Source organism: Electrophorus electricus, chromosome 3 (assembly GCF_041902795.1).
Source record: "Electrophorus electricus isolate QZ-2024a chromosome 3, ASM4190279v1, whole genome shotgun sequence".
In the NCBI taxonomy this organism is placed as follows: Eukaryota; Metazoa; Chordata; class Actinopteri; order Gymnotiformes; family Gymnotidae; genus Electrophorus; species Electrophorus electricus.
The window spans coordinates 934,412-955,939 of NC_137499.1; the positions used below are offsets into that span (position 1 = coordinate 934,412).

Below are 21,528 nucleotides of genomic sequence, written 5' to 3' on the forward strand. Positions count from 1 at the left end.
GAATTAGTTAAGATAAAACTGGCTAAAAATACATTAGTATACATAAAATGACAAAGTTTCCTTATTGTCATCATAACTGCTGACGATTATTTATAGATGTGGCTGAGTGCAAAAGTTAGAGGAGACAAATCGCTCCTCATCCAGAGGCGGTGTGCTGTATAGAGCACTGTATTTTCACAGCTGTAAAACACTGAACTCACACCCACCAGTCATTAGCAAGGCCCAGTGGTCCAGTGTGTAAGGGTTAGTCCCAGCTAAGGGAACTGATTCCTTGCTACATTTATCTGACCCAGGATATGACCTTCTGAGGCAGAGACGCATGTGAGGGACCTTTGATACGTTCAGCTACAGGAATGTCAAAGTTCTGCAAAACTTGATGACAAGTCTGGTGAGCCTGGCAGTATAATTGTCTTTTATTTAAGGCTACACTTGGTGCACCACACAGACCGACGTCTGCACTCTCTTTCCTCTGGCTGGCCAAAGGCACCTTTGCATGCGATTTCTTTGGGTTGCGGAATTATCAAATTCCTCCTGACTCCTACACTCAGATGGAGCACCAGAGGAATTTCAGGAATTTCAATTAACATGGAATCCTGTGGTACTTCCAGCATTTACTGGGTCCCTCAGGAACACTGAAAGGGGAGGGTAACAACAGACGCACGCACGCACGCACACACACACACACACACGATCAGTGGAGGCTGAGATCTACCACACCGAGCAGGACCCCAGACGCAGGCTGTGCAAAGACACCCCTGAGACAATCCAGCACATAACAGCAGGATGCAAGATGCCAGCAGGCAGAGCGGACGTGGAATGCCATATTCAAGTGTCTGGAATAGTGTACAGAAACATCTGTGCTGAGTATGGACTGGAAGATCCAAGGTCCAAGTGGGATACACCGCCAAAGGTGGTGGAGAATGACCGAGCTAAGTTCCTGTGGGAGTTTCAGATACAGACTGACCAAATGTCAAAACAGTAATGGCTAACCATGCAGACATAGTAGTGATGTGTAATCAGCAGAAGATGGCCACAGTGATAGCGCAGTGAATCCCAAGTGATGGCCACATCAGTAAAAATGAAGAACAAAGGAAAAAGGAAAGCTTGAGAAATACCAAGTGCTGGAAATGATGTGGAAGGTGAAGACAACCGTGGTTCCCGTGGTAACCGGAGCAGTAGGAGCTGTGACCCCCAAACTGGGAGAATGGCTGAAGCAGATCCCAGGAACCACACCAGAGATCTCCATCCAGAAGAATACAGTCCTGGGAACAACTAGGATTCTACACAGGACCCTCCCAGGTTAGAGGACACAAGCTTGAAGGAAACAGAGACCAACACACACCAATCACCCACAACATTAAAACCACTGACAGGGGAAGTAAATAACATCTTATTACCATGGCAGCTAAGGTCAGAAGGGAAAAATATATTAGGCAGCAAGTGAACAGTCAGTTCTTGAAATTGATGTGTTGGAAGCAAGAAAAATAGGCAAGTGTGAGGATCTGAGCGACTTTGACAAGGTCCAAACTGTGATGGCTAGACGACTGGGTCCGAGCGTCTCCAAACGGCAGGTCTTCTGGGACACTCCCGGGAGGTTAACACCAAGGTTGTCCCAGTGGTGGTAGGGCCACACAGGAGGTGACCCCTAAGCTGGAGCAGTCACTCCAACAGATCTCAGCAATGACAACCATCCAGTCCAGAAGAGCTGAATCCCAGCAGCAGTGGAAATACCACACCACACCAGACCAAACTCCCAGACCGAGATATGCTGTCTGATAGTGGATCCAAGCCGTGCAGGTTTATCTGGGCTCGGTGCTGAACTTCTGAACTTCTCGTACAGTCATTTTGTGTTATTTGTGGTAACACGACACAATACACACACAAACGTATACACACATAGGTGATAACACTACACAATACACACATAATGTATACTTGAATCCTATTGATTTGAACTTGTCAGTAGTCATTCCCTTCTTCTCCAAGACCACCATATTTTTCCAGAATAACTATGTATTATTTTATATTATTTATAGATTTTCAGTGTAAGCCAGTTTAGTTTACTAGAGCACATTATGCAGCAGAGGTAATCCATTTTGTAAATGGAGTGCCTGTGACATTTTAAAAAGACAAATGATTCCAGTTTCACTCATATGCCTCAGAACAAACAACAACAGACATTCATTTAAGGTTGGGTATGATAAACAATAAACTAAAGTATTCAATAAGAATCCTTTCTAATTATTCACAAACTTTCAAGGAAGAACCGTAGCGCATGTTGGGATGAATGATATTAGATGGGCAGTGGTATAGGGTCCTTAAAGAGCAGAGGTTCAATAGTTCACCACGAGGCTTTTAGTTAATGGAGGAAACCTCAGTGCTCTCTGTCACCCTCTTCTGGTAATAGACTTTATGCCAACACAACTGTCTGTTCATTATGCAAATGAAATATTTAATTGGGCAGCATGTCTTTGATCGTCTGGAGTGATTAGGAGTCATGCAACCTGTCCTCTCCTTGTGGAGAAGTCCTATGGTGGTATGGTAAAGAACATAGACACCAGGCAGCTGTCATGGGGCTGACCTTGCATGAACCCATGGGCTGTAGCTCCAGTACCTTCATATGTGGTAATGCTCACTGGCAATTGGATATATGTAGTCTTAGATATTTTAATTTGATATTACACCTGTGTTGACAGCTTCTACAAGACTCATAAAACAAACTGATATTTTAAAGATGAACATAATTCCTGATTTGATAAGTCATTTTTATGTGGGTCACCTTTTGTTCAGCATGTGCTATGGTTGACTGAGATGTAAAGGTGCTGGTCAGTTGATCATGCCAGAGGAGAAGAACTAGGAGGGAAGCTTCAATGGGTGATCAGAGCCATCAGAGAGAGACCTCTGCCTGGGGCTGGACTCCAAACACCCACCTGCAGCAGTAGAAGTGGCACGCAGAAGTCCAGGAGAATGCGAAGAACTAAACAGTGAGAACATTGGAAGGGGCGGCGCATTCACCGCAAGGCAATGAAGGGCTGGAGCATTAAACAGCAAGGAGATTAGAAAGGGGTGGAGCATCAGAACAGTAAAAGTCACATTACTTGTTAATTACTTCTTCTGACCCTTTCATTCCTGATAAAAAATCTACTACAGTAGCAGCACAAAAAACCATGGCAACGGGAATAAAGCTGGAAGCAGCACTTCTCACTCACCTCATCCCTGTCACAGAATTAAAATGTTGACTCAACTATGAAGATGTACAGTACATTTGTCGCTACAGTGGTGGGCAGGCTCTGACCAGCAACTAGGTGTGCAAGGACATCCACAGGAACCGTTGCTTTAAACCAGTCCAAAATATCTTTGAGAATAGGAACGTGCACACAAAGTTTTTGTATCTGATGTATCTGAAGAACAGGACCTTCTTCAAAATTCATATGAAATTCTACAAATTCTAGGGTTTTCCAAAAAACAAACCGGAGAATGAGAGAGTGAGTGTCTGTTTATTGTGGTAACGGGGCAGTCTTTGGCTAGTCCATGTAAAAGACCACGTACCACGTCTGTACGGCCCACAGGAACCCAACAAAGGAGACGGAGATGGTCTACGTGGAGCAATGTTTATTGAAAGAGTTTACAGCTGAACGAGGACTCAGTCCTCTGTGAGTGATAGACAATAGTTTCATGGGCAGAAAGGCTAAGTAACCCACTTGCACATCTTCAGGGGGACTACGGGAACGGTTCACCAAGCGCTGCGTGTACAGGACACGAGTGCGAAGATGGAGGACAGCGAGATCACCACTGTGCCACCAGGTCACTTCTCCCTTTCACCACCGTGACCTCGGTTTGTTTTTATGAGACAGTCTTCTTCTGAGAGAGGTTGATCTTGTCACCCAGACTCAAGGCCATACCCTACAGAGTGAATCAGAAGAGAAGAGAGCTGAAAAACCACTGCCTGGAACACACAACGCTGTGCGTTTAAGATTCAGTGAGAATTATAAACCAGAAACCACAAGGTGACTCACTTAGATTAGAGCAGATAAAGTGCCCTAGTGCGGTCACCTTCACCAAGGATTCCTATTAGCTCACAGTACAATCGCTTCCACACACACTAATTCAGACGTTACGGTAAATCTCTCTCACAGGCCGTGCTGCCTTTCATTCTAACCAACCTCCAGCCCTTCACTTTATCCATCCAGCCTTACGGAAAAAAAAAGTATATTCTAGCTTTTTAAAACCTGATGTAAATGGTGAAAGGTCAGTTGGAAGGGTATTTGAGGGGCGCAGGGTTCTTGCCTGGCTCTTGGCCCGGATGCGAATGTGTCCGCTCACTGGTGCCTCCGGACCCAGATGGATGGGCTTCTCAATGCTGACGTTGGCCAGAGCGTCTTCTCCAAAGATGGAGCGTGCATAGAGGTTTGCCGCCATGAAGCCACAGAAGCCAGACAGTGCCTTGGTTTCACACACACACACACACACAGACACACACACAGACACACACACAGACACACACACAGACACACACACCAAAGAGCGTTAACTCTGAACATCGCAGCGCAGGACAGAGCACACGGTCTCGGAGAAAGGGATCACCTCCGGTCTCCATCCTCACCTTCTCTGGAGTCAAGCACTTCATGTTAGTGGAACTAAGAATGTGTTGAAGGTACTCGTTCAGATCGGTGATGTTGGTGTTGACCGTCACCTTTACAAAAGAAGGGAAAGTAAACAGAGTCAGACTCTCCTTCAAAAAGGCCACACCCACAACCTCCTGCCCCAAAGGAGCAGGTGGTGGACACGCCCACCCCCGAGGAACAGGCCACGGCCACGCACGCCCACCCCGGGTGGTGCTCATACCTTGTTCTCCCACTCAAACTCCGCCCACATCTGCCGGAACTCTGCGTCTGTGCAGGAGGCTGGCTGGATGTAGTCCATGATGTCGATGTGGATGTCACTGAGCACCACGCAGTTCCTGTCGCTGGCCGCCCCAGACACGTCATACACTGCCACACACACATATCAGTATCAAAACACCAACACCCACACCCACAACAACTGACATGCAACAAAAGAGCCTTACCGATGTTTCCGAATATGATGCCATTCTCAGTGGAGGCCACTTTGACGTTGGCCTTGATGTTGGCAAAATCATGTGGTGCCAGCGTCAGAGGAGACGGTTTTTCCACAAGCTTCAGGTCACCTGCACCATCAGCAGGAATTCCAACCAATTTACATCTGACCAAAATAACGCAATGCAACAAGGAGAAGATCACTGGTTGGAGGAAAGGAATATATACCAAGTGTGGCCAGTTCCAGAGTGCAGTTCTGGAGGGTGTCACTGGTTTGGTTGACCACCAGTACATCCAGCACTATGTCGTACTGGTTGACGTGGACGTAGGCCTCAGCGTAGACCGGGTCTGAGAAACCTGTCAGCTGTGTCACCTGCAGAGGAGAACCATAGACCAGACAAAAAGAGTGACTTAGCAGGAATATTAAGATGTCAGAAAACAGAAAACCTAGAAACCAGACATGGCCGACATATTTGAAATAAACATTTAGCAAAAATTATAAATAACTATAACTAACAGGCTCTGATTCTCCTTAAAACAACTATCCTTCTAGATTAATGCAATCCAAATAATTACTGAAAAACTATAGTGACGTATAGGGGGAAGAGTTTTAGCCACCTACAGGTCTGATCTCATCTACTCCACTAGTAATCAGTCTCAGACCGATTCAACTCAAACATCAGTCATCAGCAATTAGTTGCTCTCTTCACTGTTCCCCGGCTGACCATGTCTACATGTCCTCAATACAATGAACTGTAAACGTCTGTACCACATCTCCACGTGCAGGAAGCCCCTGCCTAACCCATCGGCTCCACTTCAGATGGATTACAGCGCCACCCGGTGGCCAAACCGTACGCGTCGCGTTCTGCATGCGCACCAAAGTCAAAGGGTGGGCGGAAACGCAGAAGGCGGCTCCCGCGTGAGGTACCTTGTTGAGTTTGGAGGCGAGGGGGTCGGTGGCCTCCTTCCTCTGTGTGTTGCCCATGGCAGCCAGCAGGCTGAGCTGGAACTGGTCTTCTTTAGAGGTCATCTCGTTCTTGGCAGTCAGCTGCATGAAGGAGATGGGGTCGTCTGCGTGGACCATCACGTTACGTTTCTCCGATTCCTTCTGTGGATTGAAATGGGGGGGGGAAATCAATTAAAAATAAGTGGCCGTGCACAAGGCAACTTCCCAAATTAAAATTTTCCCAGTGTTCCATATGTAAACTCCAGTCCAGGGGAGTGCAAATGAATGGAATAGATGGTCCTACACCGCACAAGACAGGAGAAAGTGGGGGCATGTGTGGCCAGGCTCTGGGGAGGAGCCAGCATGCATACCTTCTGGGAGAGCTTCTCCTCCTCGAGGCGGGCGGCCAGCATGTGCGAGAGGGACCTACGGCATTCACGGTTGAAGATGTCACTCATGAGGGGCGGGCAGTCGGAGAGCACGCGGAGGCACAGCGAGATGCGGTCCACGTCGTCGTCTGTGATGGGCTTCTTGGGCAAGGAGGACTTGCCTAGGTGCAGCACAGTGGCCATGATCAGCATAGCCTCCGCCACGAATGACTACACGCAGCACAGAGAGAGAGAGAAAGGGGGAGAAAGCGAGAGCAGGGGGTCAGAGAGCCGAAGCGCAATCTTGGTTCTCACAGCAACCCAGAGAGGTCGCGGGTGACACCCACTCACATTCTGCCTCTTTTTGTCTTGAACGATGGCTACATAACGCAGGGCTATCTTGGTCAGTGTCGTTGCAAGAGAGGCAGCGACATAGAAGTCTCCATCCAGGAGAAAACCCCTCAGCGGAGGTCTGCAGGACAAAGGGAGAGGTCAGCACTAGTGCAGGTCCTTCAGATGGGGGACGGATGCGTGGGACCGAGTCCCGGGTAGGGAGGAGGGGCACACGGCAAACCACACCTGTCCTCCTCTTTCTTGGAGGGTCGCGAGGAGCTGAGAGCACTCTGGGTGACGTAGGTGCCCATCTCGGTGACGAGCCTCTGGGCAGGTGCCACGTTCACCTCCTCCTCACTCTTCACCTCGCCAGACTCCTTCTTTATCTCGTTCTCCACAATGGGAATCTAGATGGGCGAGTTGCTCAACATGAGATCAGAATAATCTGCTAATTTACTACATAATCCCTGATTAATCCCCAAAACAGGTTACTGGAAGCATCGGTGATTTACAGCCCAGGTAAGACTAGTTTCTGAAGCATACCATACTCTACACTTGAAGTTATGTATACTGTGTCAGGGAGTAAACGCACATGGGCAGTCCTGCTTAGAGCAGGTTATCTGACTGGCCCATGGGGTAACTGGTGAAACAGAGGCAGGGAACATTCCAGAAAAGACAGCACGCAGATCTAGACAATTTCGAGCAAGTTTGGCACACCTCTCCGAGTGACCTGCGCACTTCTGTCATGACACTCTGGATGTCGTCTTTGGTGCTGCAGTACTCTGCCAGAATCCACAGCGCTCCGCGGTAGATCCTACCACAACAACACACGCCACACTTAAAAGCAAATCCACATGATCACACCGTAACAACTCCGCAACATGGGATCATTCCATAACAACTGGCAGAACTTGACGTAAAGCAGATTAAGAAACGCATGTGTATAAAAAGACTTCGATGGTACAGGAGCAAATCGGACAGGGAAACGTACTTGACCGTCTTGATGGCATGGAAGACCTCCAGCATCTTCTCGATGATGAGAGGTCGGAGGTTGTCGAACCTCTGGATGGCCTCACGGACGAACTCCAGCACGTCAGCTGCTGCTGCCGCCTCATTAGTGTCACTCAGGAACTCCATCAGCTACACACGCGCGCACATACACACACAGACAGCCATGAGCAACTATGTAGGTCAATTATAAGACACGTGTTATATGGAGTAAATGTTTAATACTGATGCAGACATATAAACAATTAAAGATTTATGTCAGCTCCCATAACATCAGTCAATCTGTATAAACCTCAACATAAGTAACTCTGAACAATGTTCTCTGTTGATGAGGCTGACAGGTAAATGTCCTGAACTGATTGGTTAAATTCACTCTCCATAATTACAAAACCTACCATGGAAGGTCAATGCAACCAGCAGACCATGAAGTCTGACTGTAGGACAGGGACAACATATGAAAGAATAACAAGACAAACACCAATACAGTTCTGCTATAATCCTCACACACACACACACACACACACACACACACACACAGAGACACAGAGAGAGAGAGAGAGAGAGAGAGAGGGAGGCGGGTATGGACCCACCACGGGGATGACGTTGGCAGCCATGTCAGGGAAGCGCACGCTACAGGAGTGGAGCGTTCGCACCAGAAGCTGCCTGTATTTATCCGTGTCCTCGTGCTCTGTTACGTTGTTGGTTTTGATCACCTCTTTCTTCAGCACAATGACCAACTGCAGAAAATACAAACAAACCCAGAGGCTGGTCAGCAGACGTGTGTAAGCAGCAGCGTATAACCGCATACCGTCACAACACTGAACAACACAGAACATGCTTTACTGATCCCTGCATTTCTGCATTTCTCACCATCAGGGATTCATGAAACAGACAAAAAGGCTAAAGTGTGGGGTGCAGCCCACACCATCCCACCTCCTCCACATTACGGGATGACACCAAGTCCAGGGCCAGTTGTAGCGTTTTCTTCCGGACCTCCAGGTCGGGGGTGGTCAAGACTCTCAGGATGTCCATGACCAGGTCCTGGGGGCAAAAGTGAGCCATCAGCTACATTGCTACCCCTGCCCTTCAGGCCTATTGCCCTGCTGGCCTATTGCCCCGGTACCTGCAGCACACGCTCATGAGTGGGGTGCTCCTTCAGTTCAATCAGCCTGTCCAGCACAATGAGTTTGACGTTGTTGTCGCTCTCCTTAATGATCAGGTCAATGTAGCACTGAGCGGCAGCCTGGGAAGAGCCGGTTTTACTGAGACCATAGAAGCATCAGGCAGTCTGATGGAGAACATGGCTTCGGCGGGTGTTTGTGTAGTACCTTGATGGCTGTGGGAGCGCTGGACAGGGTGACTAGAGTACCGGCAGCCTCGTACCTCACGGCCGGGCTGGACGACTGCAGCAGGTTGTAGATGCAACGGATGAAACGCGCACGCTCAGAGGGGTTCGCGTGGCACACCTGCATCAGTAGCACAGGGTCACACACCGGGGACAAACGCCCAAAGAACTCCGCTCCCAGACCAGGGAAAACTACAGCGCCAACCAGTCTCGTGCTTTCTGGTGCACGGAAGACACTCACGGAACAAGTAACATTTTAGGGAAATGGATGCATCTCACCTTATAGATCAGCTCAACAATAACGAGCTGCAGAATGTCTCCAAACGTGTGCACCTGGTCAATGCAGGTGCTCAGGTAATCAAGGGCTCTGTCCTGGAAAAGGGGCAGAATAGGACAACAGATTGTGGAAAAGCTTTTGGAGAATGATGGTCGCAACTGTTAGGTGGGCGAGAGTTTTCCAACGGTCGTACCTGGTCAGCATGGATCAGCATCATAAAAGCGTTTCTTTTGCAGCTGGCGTCTTTTTCATTCACAAGGAAGTCGTGGATCAACTCTGGAGCATCAGGGATTAAATTCTCAAAGTTTCTAAATGAAAAATGGCAAACAAACAAAAAAAAAAGAATAACTAATTGCAAAAATGCTGCTCATATCATTAGTCCTGCTATTTATCCAGATATACCCCTTAACTTTCCCCAACATAAACAAATAAAGAATTTCTACTCCTATAGTGGAGACCTAATAAACTCAATTTCAAAATAAACTGGATAAAGCTGCTTCCCTCCCAGCAGCCCAATCCCACCACAGAAACAGACCTGTAGATGGTGTAGATGGCCAGGACAGCGTTCCGGCGTACGTAGCTGTGCCGGTGCTCCAGGCAGGCACGGATGGCTGGCATCAGCGGCTCCAGAAGCTCCGGCTCCTTCAGCTTGCACAGGAAGCGCAGCGTGGATCCACGGATAAACTCATTGGGGTGCTGCAGGTCCTGGGAGTTCAAAATGCATGGAAATTGTCAGATCTTTGGAAACACACATGTCTATCGGGAACTCTTTGCTCATACAAGATAGGTACCTTCCTGTAGGCATCGCAAACCAGAATCATCTCCTGGAGCAGTTTGCCGTCGGGAGTCGTCTTGGGAACAATTTCCCAGAACACCAGGAGCAGCTTCTTGATGGTGTGGTCTTGGAGTGGCAGCACGAAGCGGATAATGGTCATTAAGAGGCCTGGAAGCTTCTCCCCATTCAGGATCATAATGATCACCTTCTTCAGAGCCTCTGTCTTTGCTTTAATCTCCCCCTTTTCTGTTTTATATAAAGAAAAAAAACAAAACTACTCAGTGCACTCCTCCGGGCTTCAGCCGGACTCACACTAAACCAGACGACAAAACTGGCACATTTCTGCATCACCAAAGAGCACCTGATTACCTAAATCAGCTTTGAGGCTGACTTCTGAGGGGGGCTCCGTGTCACCAGGGACATTGATCAGGGTGTAACACACATTTTCCGCTGCTGTCATGGTGTCAGGCAGATCCTCTTCCCTTTAGAAGACACCCCTGACTAACTAGGGTTACCAGAATTCCTGAAATGACAATGCAAAACAGAAATCGCACAGGTTGTTTTAAAGTTATTTGTTATTTTTTGTAATCTTAATTAATGTAGCTACAACACAGTCGCCTAATTGGATCGTTATACATCTACCTAGGTCATAACATATACCAAGTTCTAAAAAATGTTCGTTGCTTTGTCTTTAACAGACGTAAGTGTAGGATTATCCCGTGCTGGGTGTCACAAATGTCGCGAACTTTCTGTAGTAGTTAATATACAGACAGAGCCAACTACTAGCTAGCCGATATTAGCTACTCCGGAGTTTCCACAGTAGTGCAGTCGATTAAAGGGAAATCTTCGTATTTAATATGAATATAATCTCGTTAAAGCTAGAAACATGGCTAAGGTTTTCCTACAACACCTCGACACTCCGGAGATGCGTAACTAGTTAACGCTATTTTACCTTAGTTTACCTTATTTTAGCTTAGCTTAGCTTAGCTTATTTTAGCTCCCTGGCTAACCTGCCTACGTGGACAATTACAGCGACAGAGTCAACACGCAGTTCTCCGTTTGTCTGTATTGAAAACAATAACACAGCCACAAGTAAAACGTGACTCCGGTACGGCGCCGTTATGACCATTATTACCGTTATGGCCGTTGTCGCTGTTTTCTGCTCTTTTCTCTCCTGAGAGTCCGCGGTTGATGTAGTCTCTGGCGCGTGACGTGGAAGCAGCCTGACTGGGCGCACGAGCGCTACGGGCAGCGAGCAGGGACAGAAACGCGCATGAGTAATTAGAGACAGCGAAGGCGGAGTCTTCAGAAGAGTTAGGGATGAAATAAAAGCTTTGTTCTAACCATGTGAAAGATCACATTCCTATTGGCGTTGAAACATTGCTAGGCGTTGTGAGTAAAGGTAGCTTTTTGCTATTAGTTTTTAAATATTAGGATTAGGATCTTGACGTGACCTATTTGACTCTTAACAACAAACGTATGCGTTTGATTTCGCATTTTTAAGCCCATCTACACATTTAGACATCGTAAAGGCCCAGTAAAAGTATAGAAAAAATCAACACATCCAGAAATCTTTATCAGTCATATTTCATTCCTCTCTGGATAAGAGCGTCTGCTAAATTGGCGAAAATAAATGTCATAAATTTACATAAATGCAGTGTTCAGTAGTGTTTAGTTGGTTAAATGATGTTCCAAATAGACGTTTTAAGTCCATATACTGCAAGCAAATCTGAAATATATTATGGCATGGGAAGCCCAGTCAACTAGTCAAATATTAACCAAAATGAACGATGTATATTAATTAGGAACGCAGTCACATTTACATCCGTTTAATTAAAACAATAGAAATATAGTGCCTCCTGCTTGGCTGCGTGATGAGGAACAAATGGTCCATGCAACAGTTTATAGAGTCGAAACCCCAAAGCGCCTACAGATATAGCAGGAAGACCTGCAGAGCAGCGAGCTAATTACAGACCTAAAATATAGCGGCGTTTTAGATGTAATGCAAAAAAGCCCGTATATGTGTAAATTAACGGAGAGTGGAATATGTCACTTAGTACAAAGAACTCGTGAATTCTTGATGCGCGCTATTTGCCTCGCGGGGCTGCAGAGCGCGTGTCCGGCTCCATTGTTGCAAACAGCCGCGTGTAGGCGGCGTCCTCGAGCTCGTCTGCGCTAGGAAAACAACAACACTTCACCTTCTTTTCCCCCTCCCTGGGCGAAGTGCTCGAGCGCGTTTGCCGTCGCCACGCGGGTGTCCTCGCTCTCGAGGAGGAATGAAAGTTTAACGCGAATCCGAGGCGCCGCTAGCGAGAGCATGGCAGGAGCGCGTGAAGGAGCGCGTGAAGGAGCGCAGGAGGGAGAGGCTGTGCACCCCAGGAGCAGGCACCACGGCGCCACGGACAGCTCCAGGAACGGCTACGCGAAGGGCTGCGTCACCCCGTTAAAGCAAGACCACCACAAAGGCGTTTTGCTGAACGCCTGCAGGCTTGGCAGTGCGGATATTCGCAGCTCCAGGCTGTTCCGAGCTTCTGCCATCTATGCGGGCGCATTCGCAGTTCTTGCGCTCTCTGTTTCAATCTCTAACATCTCTCAGAGTGATCGCATCATTTCTGAGCTGCGGACTTTTCTGACTCATTTCTCGCAGTCCGTCAGTCCTTTATTCAGCATAGGCTGCGCGTACTTCTTCTTAACCTTTTACCTACGAAGGAAAAAGAGGGAACGTAGTGGATGTTGGCTCGTGTCCCTTCCTGTGTCTTGCTTCTTGGGAGATTTCATGGTTTTGCGGGTCTTGCAATGGGGAGACGACCAACACCAGATGCAAATGGTGGGCAGATTGCTCTTCGTTTTGGGCTGTATTGGTCTGCTGACTCTGGTTCCCACTTTGAAACTCAAACACAGTGTGCTGATCCTGGTGTTTGCCAGCCTGGTGTGGCTCGTTGCCTTCACCAGCTTGAGCTGCCTGTCCCCAGGTCTCAGGTCTGCGCTGGCGTGTATGGCCGGTGTCTCGGGCTCTTTCTTGGGTCTGTGTTTTGACCATTATTACCCACCAAGGGATACGGCGAACAGGATATCAAACTCGGAGGAAAAAGTGCCTGTGATCAGACCTCGGAGACGGTCCAGCTGCGTGTCTCTGGGAGAGACGTCAAGCAGCTACTATGGCAGTTGTAAGATGCCCCGGAGACCGTCTTTACCATGCATCTCCAGAGAACAGGTATGGTTCCCACACCTCATGTGTGTCTGTACAGCTTATCAATGCATGACCGCGGTTACAGATTCTGTTTTTTATTTAACCCTCGTAAGAGTGTTGTCATGAGCTCCTCTGCTGTAATTGCCTTTAGTAAATGATGTTAAAGTTGGGCCAATATGTCAACACTCCAAAGGGACATGCGTTTTACTTTAATTTTTTAGTTATAACCTATTTTGCTTGTTCAAAGTTAAGAGCAATACAGATTGTTTTTGGGTTGTGTATAAAACACTGAGGAAAATTTGGCCAGTGCACAAGTGTTGAGCCTTTTTGAAGTTTTGCCTGTATGCACGCTTACAGGAGAATGTCACAAGATCTAGAAAACACAGACAGTAATTTTAACCACTAAATGGATGAGAGAAAGCTATTCTACATGCCTGTTTAAATGTTGTCTGGGTTGTCTGTGTTACAGTGAGGCACTTAATGTAGGACGGGCCTGTTTCAGAATTAGACATGTTTAGTGCTCACAGCCCAATCTTACATTTGACAGGTATTAACATAAAAAAAAAACTAACATATAAATTAATGACCAAGTTATGTTTAAGAAAAAAAAAAAAAGCTGTTGATTTTTCACCTCTACACATTGTGTGACCTCTGTGCTCTGGATATACCAACTGCTGATATTTGTATTAGAGAAAGTTGACCCTGCCTCACCCATGAAGTCAGCACTGGCTAAGGTCAAAGGTCATGTTTGAATATCAGAGTCAAGGTCACCAAACCTGCTGGCAGACACTCAAACAGCCAGCCATGGCAGGAGTGTGGCAAGTGTTGGTGAACTCGAAGCACTTTCACACTCGCTGTGCGAGTGGGCAGGGGCCCGGCTCCTGATGGGACGTGTCGGTGAACTCGGAGTGCTTTCACACTCCCCGTGTGTAGTGAAGCTCTGTGATGTGGGTTTGATTATAATCTGCTCCAAGAGGTTTGTAAGCTTTACATGGCAGCAAGATTTCACTGTTTCAAGCATGCTCATGAACTCTTGAACAAGTGTGTGTGTGTGTGTGTGTGTGTGTGTGTGTAAAATTTAAAAAAGCCATGTTTGCGTCATTCCTTTTTTTGGAAGGCTGTGTTAAGTTTTTATCTGAAGTACAGTTCCACACCTACTCAGAGGGACTGAAACTTTGACAGTGTTAACTGGACACACACTCAACAAAAAACAAAGATAAAGAAGAGGAAATGACATAAGTCATCATGCTTTGAGCACATGTCGGAAATAATCTCATGTATTTCATAAAAGTGTTTATTGTTTGTCTTCTGCTTCTGCTGGTGCGCTTAAAATGTTTTATAACAGGCATTTATTAGTCTTTGTTTGAGTTCTCAGAAAAAACACTGTAATTCAGTTCCATACTTGTGTAATATGTCTTGCATTAAGGTATGCTGCGTATGCCTTGCGTGAAGTCACGTGTCAACACTTTGCAACCTAAAGGGTCCAAAACCCCACTGAACGTGAACAGGCCAGTATGTTTACTGTGGTGTGACAGTTCTTCTACAGGTTATACTTTGGCAGTGTGGAAAGTGTCTGTCATGGTTTCTTCTGGCAGCTGGCTTTTCTTCCGTTTCCCATGCTTCTATAGGTTTAGGTTGGTGTCAGTAGCTAGTCATTATTAACCAATAATAATTATTCTCTTATTCTGTGGTGATCGAAATTAAACGAGTTTAAAATGTTTTTGCGTGTTTTGTTTTTATGCCTCTGTCCCTTTATTTCTTGAGTAGTAGCTTAATAGTGTTGTTCAGTCGTTCCGTGTTTGACAAGCTCTATTGCGCGGATGCTGTGGTCGTGGTCTGTTCGGCGCTTTCTCTCACGTATGGTCTCATGACGTCTCCGTTTGTGTAGTGTATGAAGCAGCCCGAACACCTGCGACTGCCGTGTGCTCATCACAGGCTGAGCTGTGTGTATGGCGCATTTAAGGTGTGCCCATCTCTGCAGCCGCCAGACTGGCTGACCTGTTTATGTGGCAGGGAACTTTAAATCACATAAAGCCATAACAAAACCCAGAGTGTCTTTAATGCTGGAGGGGTGATGGACTGACTGGCAGCTTGTCTTGCTGCTTGCAAAATAACGCTCCAAGTTGAGCTCCGGGCATACTGTTTGTTGCTAATGTGCGTCATGAAGTACTGAGGTAATTCACAAAAAAGGTTTAGTTTATTCTGTGGCATGAATATTATTTATATTATAATTTATGACTGAACAAATTCAGTTAAGTGAATGACACTACACAAACACATTTAAAGAGAATTTGCCTTTGGGCCTAAAAGTTTTAACCAGGAAATGAATTCCTTTGTGCAGTTGCATTTAGAATCATCTTTCCCCACATGTGAAATCTTTTGTCCCTTAATTTTTTTAAGAATGAAATTCCTGCCAGCATTGGCACCCCTGGAAGTGAACTATGGTTACACTTTGTGTGTAGGACGGCTCGTAGTTCAGGACGTAGAAGCAACATGTATCTCACAATCTTCTGTTTGTTTGTGTAGGTAGGCAGAAGGGTACGGGTGGATTGATACTAGCAGGGGCTTTAGACAGCAGGAAAATGTTTCCATTTTGTGGGATCCTGTATTATTGGAGAACAAACACTACATAGTTTGAGATTAATATGAATACTCTAGCACTGTTAACCTACTTGGGTTCCAGGTGATGGGATATGATGGGCAAAGTGTTCCAGTGCAGTGGATCTTGTGAGGTTGTGAGTTGTTTTTTTTTTTTTGGGGGGGGGGGGGGGGGTTGTTGTTTTTTTTATTTTTTTTATTTTGCAGGCTGCAGTAACTAAGAAATGACTCAACATTTGAGCTTTCAGGATTATAAAATGGGCTTTCAGGAATTTTTTTGTTAGGTTTGTCGAACTTGATGCTATTTTGTCAGTTTAGCTTGGATACAAATGTGAACTCGGTGGTTGCTTTGTGAGTGAGTTAAGATAATGCTGTCCTCTGCTGTGCAACTCTGTGTAAAGTTCTTAAATAATGTTGTCTAGAGACTTTAGAATTGACCCTAAACCTTCCCATGATATTTGGGCTGGATGATAAATTTGTTCTTGTATTTCTGGGCTGTCTTAGCAGTACTTCCACTGGGATGATCTTATGGATGGTGTGAGTGATACAGGAGACACATCCGTTTCACAGGTCTTGGAATCGAGCCATTATCTGTTTTCATCTATTGTAGGATATTTGTCATACTTTCTACAAGAAAGGGTACGTTGGACACACCGACATCCTGACTGAGATTATGTTCAACATTTTGTATCACCTGGAGGCTTTGGCTTGTGTAGGGTTATGCTTAGGGTTAGGGTTAGGGTGAGGCTTAGTGTTAGGGTTAGTGTTGGGGTCAGGGTCAGCATTAGGGTCAGGGTCAGGGTCAGTGACTCTGATCTCTTGTCATACAAGGATAACCCTTTCATTCCCCTGTCCTCAGATCCTGGTGGTCATGATTGGAGCAATAAATGATCAATATCAGTGATGGTTATGCCACAATCTGCTTTGATGATAATGCAATATATAAAACATTTTCTGCCATTGTTTTAAGCATTTCTTCAAGTAAAGAGAAATTTATTGTAACCCAAAGGTGTATGTATAATTTGTGTTAAGTAACGTCTGGGTAAGAAAAACTTCTTTGTGTATTTCATAAGATTCTGTTCACTCTGCGCTGTATTGAGAGAGTATTATATTGTTACCTTGTGTGTTAATACCACTTTGTTACTATGGACTTTGCCCGCAGAGCAGAGTAGATGTTTGGCACCAAACAGTCTGATATGCATTGAAAATGAATCACAATAGTGCACCATGTTTTGTTACAAGAGGTAGCCTTTTTGCATTTATTTGTTTTATACTTAAGGTTAAAACATACAAGCCATAAACTAATCTGCACAAGTGATTCTGTTGTGTCAACATTTTTTCCAAATGTAGAAACGCAGAGTTCTGACTCGTGGCCATTTCATAATTCGGTCTCCAAGATCTGCTTGCAGTCTGGTGAAGACATTGCTCATGGAGAAAATGCACCCAGAAGTGCAAAAAGCACCAATACATCTCTAAATAAGACTTCATAATGCAAGATACACCCTTGCAGTGTCTCTCTGCTGGGTGGCTGGACATAGTCACCAGTGAATATAATGTTGTGTGTTGGTTTTAGGATCCTGGAAGTTTGTGCAGGTATCAGAAATGAATTTAGATAAACTAAATTAATTTTCTTTCTGAGAGTAAGATCCTTAAAGACGTGAGATGTCCTCAGTAAGGAATGCTCTCATACACAAGATGGTACAGATTTGGGAAGACCTCTGTAATGTATTCCTGATTCATGGAGCTCTCTTGGTAGTGGTGTTGGTGTTGTAGAGGAGGGTGGAGGTGTTCCACAGGTGAAAGTTGAAGGGAATACGGACCAGGTTTGTAATGGTTAGTAATGTTGTGCCAGGAGCCATGCCCTGTTTGAGTGCAGCCCTCAAAATGTATTGACATTTGCATGTTTGGGACATTTTCATATTTTGTTTTGATATTGTGGAGTTCCCCAAAATTTGTCTACTATTAAAAAACATTTATTATTATTTTTTACTTTAATCCACAAAAGAAAGTTTGCTTCATACAGGAATATAATGCATATTTTTAATAGTTTAAAATTAAGAGATGGGTAGATGTACGTACAATTTGTTCCAAGATTAACTATTTAATCTTAGTAGGGTTAGTCCTGGGCCTAGACTTTTAGATCTGGTACTTATGCAAACGAATGTTTTGTATTGCATGGGTACATAGAATACAAGTCTATTAAAGATACATGTGTACCAAGATGTACTTGTATCGTAAATCATAAGGCCATATATCTTATAACATTTGTTTAAATTATGAAATTACCACATCAGCATTACCTCATGATTAAAAATGTCTGAGTGAGAAAGTCTTTCATCTTGCTTTCCTGTGGAGTGTGGAGGAGGCCGGAGTGTGTGGAGAAGGTGCAGCTTGTGCTGGATATCTGTCCTGCTGCACATGTTGCGTACACTCCTCCTCCAGTATAACTCTGAAACGTGCGTTATGTTCTGGGCAGAAAGCTGAAACATACAGGCCTGCAGTTTTCACCACCATCAGCCGGTCGTTTTCCACGCGGTTAGCAGGAGGTGTGGCTATGTGCCCTGTTCTGAGGACAGATAACGTGGGTGGGAGTATGAGGGGCCCTCCAGTAGGACTATTTTAGAGATATTAATTGTATGGTGGTCTTGGGAGATTGGTACGCCGTGAATTAAAGGGTCATTGTGTAGCTACTATTATTGCATTATAGTAACATTGCCGTTTGCGCCGTTTAAATGCTGGAGTGGCAAGGAGTAGCGGTAGAGACTCAACCTGAGAGGTTAAAATGTTACAGTGCAAAATGCAGTTGAGGCTGTTCTGTGACTCAGGGGGGTTTTATTCATTCTATATCATTTCATTTTAATTTTGTCTACCATGAAAGAAGCTTATTCAATTTTAGAATCATGAGCTGTACAGTTGAACTCAGTAATGATTCCTTTTCTTCCGATATTCCGATTCAACTTCCCAAAGGTGTTTTGTTACCAGCTGTCGTATCACTGGCTTTTAGGTGACATTAGTGCTGGGGAAAGTTGGTCAAAGTGATGTGTTAGGACTGTTAGACTGTACACAAACATCTACTTGTAACGGTGCGGTTGTTTTCCGTCATGTAATTCTGTCACGAAGCGAAACTGGTTATACAAGATGAACTGTCTCGTGTGTGCATGTGTGTGTGTGTGTGTGTGTGTGTGCATAGGACGATAGTGTCAGATAGGGAGACATGCCACTTGGCGGAACAGACACTCTTTGCTTGGGAAGGCAAGGTAGCCTTGTGCAGGCTGCACAACCTTTATATATGTAACGCTACAGGTGCTCCAACGCGTGGATCTCTGGGGATTCCTGTAATGGTAGCACCTCCTCTTTCTAGGTGATGTGGCATAGATGGGGAATCACATGTTACAAGACTTGAGCATGAGTTTGACAAATAAAATGTGTGAAACCACCAAGCCATATAAGGCAGTTTAAAACCTGGCAACAAACTGTAAGCTATTGTTACATATGTAATAAAGATAGAAATGTGGGCAGACTCAGAGGGAGGAGTCACAGGGCAAGCCATGATTACACTCACTTATGAAAATGATGTAACATGGTCTGAAGTTCTGTCCCATTCCAGCTAACACTCCTAATGGCTGGAGATCCATGGAAGTGGGTGGGCAGGGTCATCTCTCCAGCTTTACTGGGTTGATTTAATGAGGGGCATCCTCATTGTTAGGTGGCATTCTGCTCATATGGGGAGCGTGTGAGATTGTAGAAGAGCAGTACGGTCCCTATGGTGCCAGCTCAAATGTTCAGGTGTACACTGGACTTCCTGAATAAGGGAAGTGGTAGCTCAGTGGTGAAGGTACTTGGCTTGTAATTGGAAGGTTGCTGGTTCAAGCCCCACCACTGCCAAGTTGCCACTGTTGGGCCCCTGAGCAAGAACCTTAACCCTCATTTACTCTAGTTGTACTCAGTCATAACTGTAAGTTGCTTTGGATAAAAGTGTCAGTTAAATGTAAATGAATAATGACTTTCTGAAAGAAAGACATTGGTCCTAAAGCTTCTGCTATCTATTTAGATAATCAATGATATGAAGGATGAAAAATATGTGTATTTAGGGTTTACCAGACAGGAAAATTGTGTGTTCACATACACACAGAAAACAAATCTGTTCTGTCTGTGTTCACATGCACACAGAGAGCATCTCTCTGTAGAAATGTTGTTGTCTGGTTTGTCTTATATAGCACACGTCCGTAGTGGGCAAAAACGTCACGAGAAGAAAGGAACATGAAGTAGCCTAATCCATGTGGAATGGGCAGTGCGCTGTGTGCAAGCCTGAAACATGGGAGCTGTTTAGGATTCCAAAGTTGCAAAGATGGAGTGGGAATGTCATAAATATTTCATTATAGGAAAAATAAGTTAAGTCATTGTGGCCAAAATACTGCAACCCCTTCTTGCATTAAAGTAAACAGAATATCTGTTAGCAAGATGATGTTTGCAGGATGGAATTGCCCTACTTATGGAGCCTGCAGACCGTAGTTTCCTGTCTTAACATGCTGGAGGATTGCAATCCAAACTACACCTGTCGTTGGGCTGTAGTCGTGTGTGTGTGTGTCCTGTCGTTGGGCTGTAGTGGTGTGTGTGTGTGTGTGTGTGTGTGTCCTGTCGTTGGGCTGTAGTGGTGTGTGTGTGTGTGTGTGTGTGTGTGTGTGTGTGTGTGTGTCCTGTCGTTGGGCTGTAGTGGTGTGTGTGTGTGTGTGTGTCCTGTCGTTGGGCTGTTGCGGCATGTTACAATATCTTGCAGTTGCTTCCAGATGAAAACATAATTTGAAAAAATCATAATAATCACTTAATAATGTTGTTTTTCTTTTCAACCAAAGTTCTGTTTTATTCACATAGCTCCTTTCCGATGTGAACCACCTCCACGAGGAGCGTTGGGCTGTGTATTGCTATGTGCCTCGTTTCCGTCCTGCCTGTGGACTCCTGGGCACGTGTAGTGCACTGATGCTGTCAGAGCCTGCACCAAAAAATGTACCAGCTCTAATTCTTGATACCAGTGCAAAAGGAGCTTGAGTACAGAGGGTTATAGAGCCCCCCCCCCCCCCCCCCCCCCCCACACACACACACGCTTGTTGGGTTTTACAGGGTGTCAGGAGAAGTCCTCACTAAGACAGTCACACTTTACTGCAGTATCATTTACATCAAGCATAAAGATTTTAACTCCTTTAATATTTTATTTGCAATGCAAATAAAGACAGAAAAGAAAACGCTGTGAAACATATTTCACATATTTCGCTGGAAAACATTATTTTTTATTTTTTATTTTCATTCATTTAAATTTGTAGGGAGGGTGTTAGCATAATGAATTCAGTATTTTTTGCATGTTTATTGACCTGATCCGTCACGCTCACCATGTTGCACTGGGACATGTTTTGTTTCAATGCCTTTCCTCATATTTTACCCTCACATTTTCCATGATGGAGGGTTTGTCTTTATTTCTTTTGTCCATGGAACTTGGTTCCCGAACACTATAGGCTCATTTCCATACGTTACCATTGGAATTTCTTGTTTAATTATTAATGATTAATTTTAGTATTAGAATTTGCACTTGTCATCAATAATTAAACAAGTGGAAATTGTAATGCTAAAATTAATAAT

General features: G+C 45.2%; 2 protein-coding genes across 2 annotated transcripts in view; one reads left to right on the top strand and one right to left on the bottom strand.

The window, feature by feature from the left end:
• Positions 1-3,597: 3,597 nt before the first annotated feature.
• Positions 3,598-11,370, bottom strand: copb1 (COPI coat complex subunit beta 1). The gene is made up of 22 exons (XM_027007487.3): positions 11,245-11,370; positions 10,479-10,632; positions 10,126-10,355; positions 9,870-10,039; positions 9,528-9,642; positions 9,337-9,429; positions 9,041-9,178; positions 8,836-8,955; positions 8,646-8,753; positions 8,303-8,449; positions 7,696-7,844; positions 7,422-7,518; positions 6,951-7,111; positions 6,723-6,843; positions 6,375-6,602; positions 5,986-6,165; positions 5,286-5,430; positions 5,069-5,188; positions 4,846-4,991; positions 4,604-4,693; positions 4,288-4,443; positions 3,598-3,903 (listed from the first exon to the last, which is right to left on the bottom strand). The coding sequence occupies exons 2-22, from the start codon at positions 10,567-10,569 to the stop codon at positions 3,844-3,846; spliced, it is 2,865 nt and encodes a 954-aa protein (XP_026863288.1). The 5' UTR covers positions 10,570-10,632; positions 11,245-11,370; the 3' UTR covers positions 3,598-3,843.
• Positions 11,371-11,522: 152 nt separating this feature from the next.
• The window catches only part of pde3b (phosphodiesterase 3B), a 44,892-nt gene continuing 34,886 nt past the window's right edge, over positions 11,523-21,528 (top strand). The window contains exon 1 of the mRNA XM_035529309.2: positions 11,523-13,323. Coding sequence (XP_035385202.1) covers positions 12,427-13,323 — 897 coding nt within the window. The 5' untranslated portion in view covers positions 11,523-12,426. The remainder of the gene's footprint in view (positions 13,324-21,528) is intronic.

Coding starts and splice junctions, on each gene's coding strand:
- copb1 (XM_027007487.3), bottom strand. CDS start 10,569: ATGACAGCAGCGGAAAATGTGTGTTACACCCTGATCAATGTCCCTGGT. Junction 9,643..9,869: donor GCCATCTACACCATCTACAG/GTCTGTTTCTGT, acceptor TTTTTCATTTAG/AAACTTTGAGAATTTAATCC. Junction 6,166..6,374: donor AGGAGAAGCTCTCCCAGAAG/GTATGCATGCTG, acceptor TTCAATCCACAG/AAGGAATCGGAGAAACGTAA.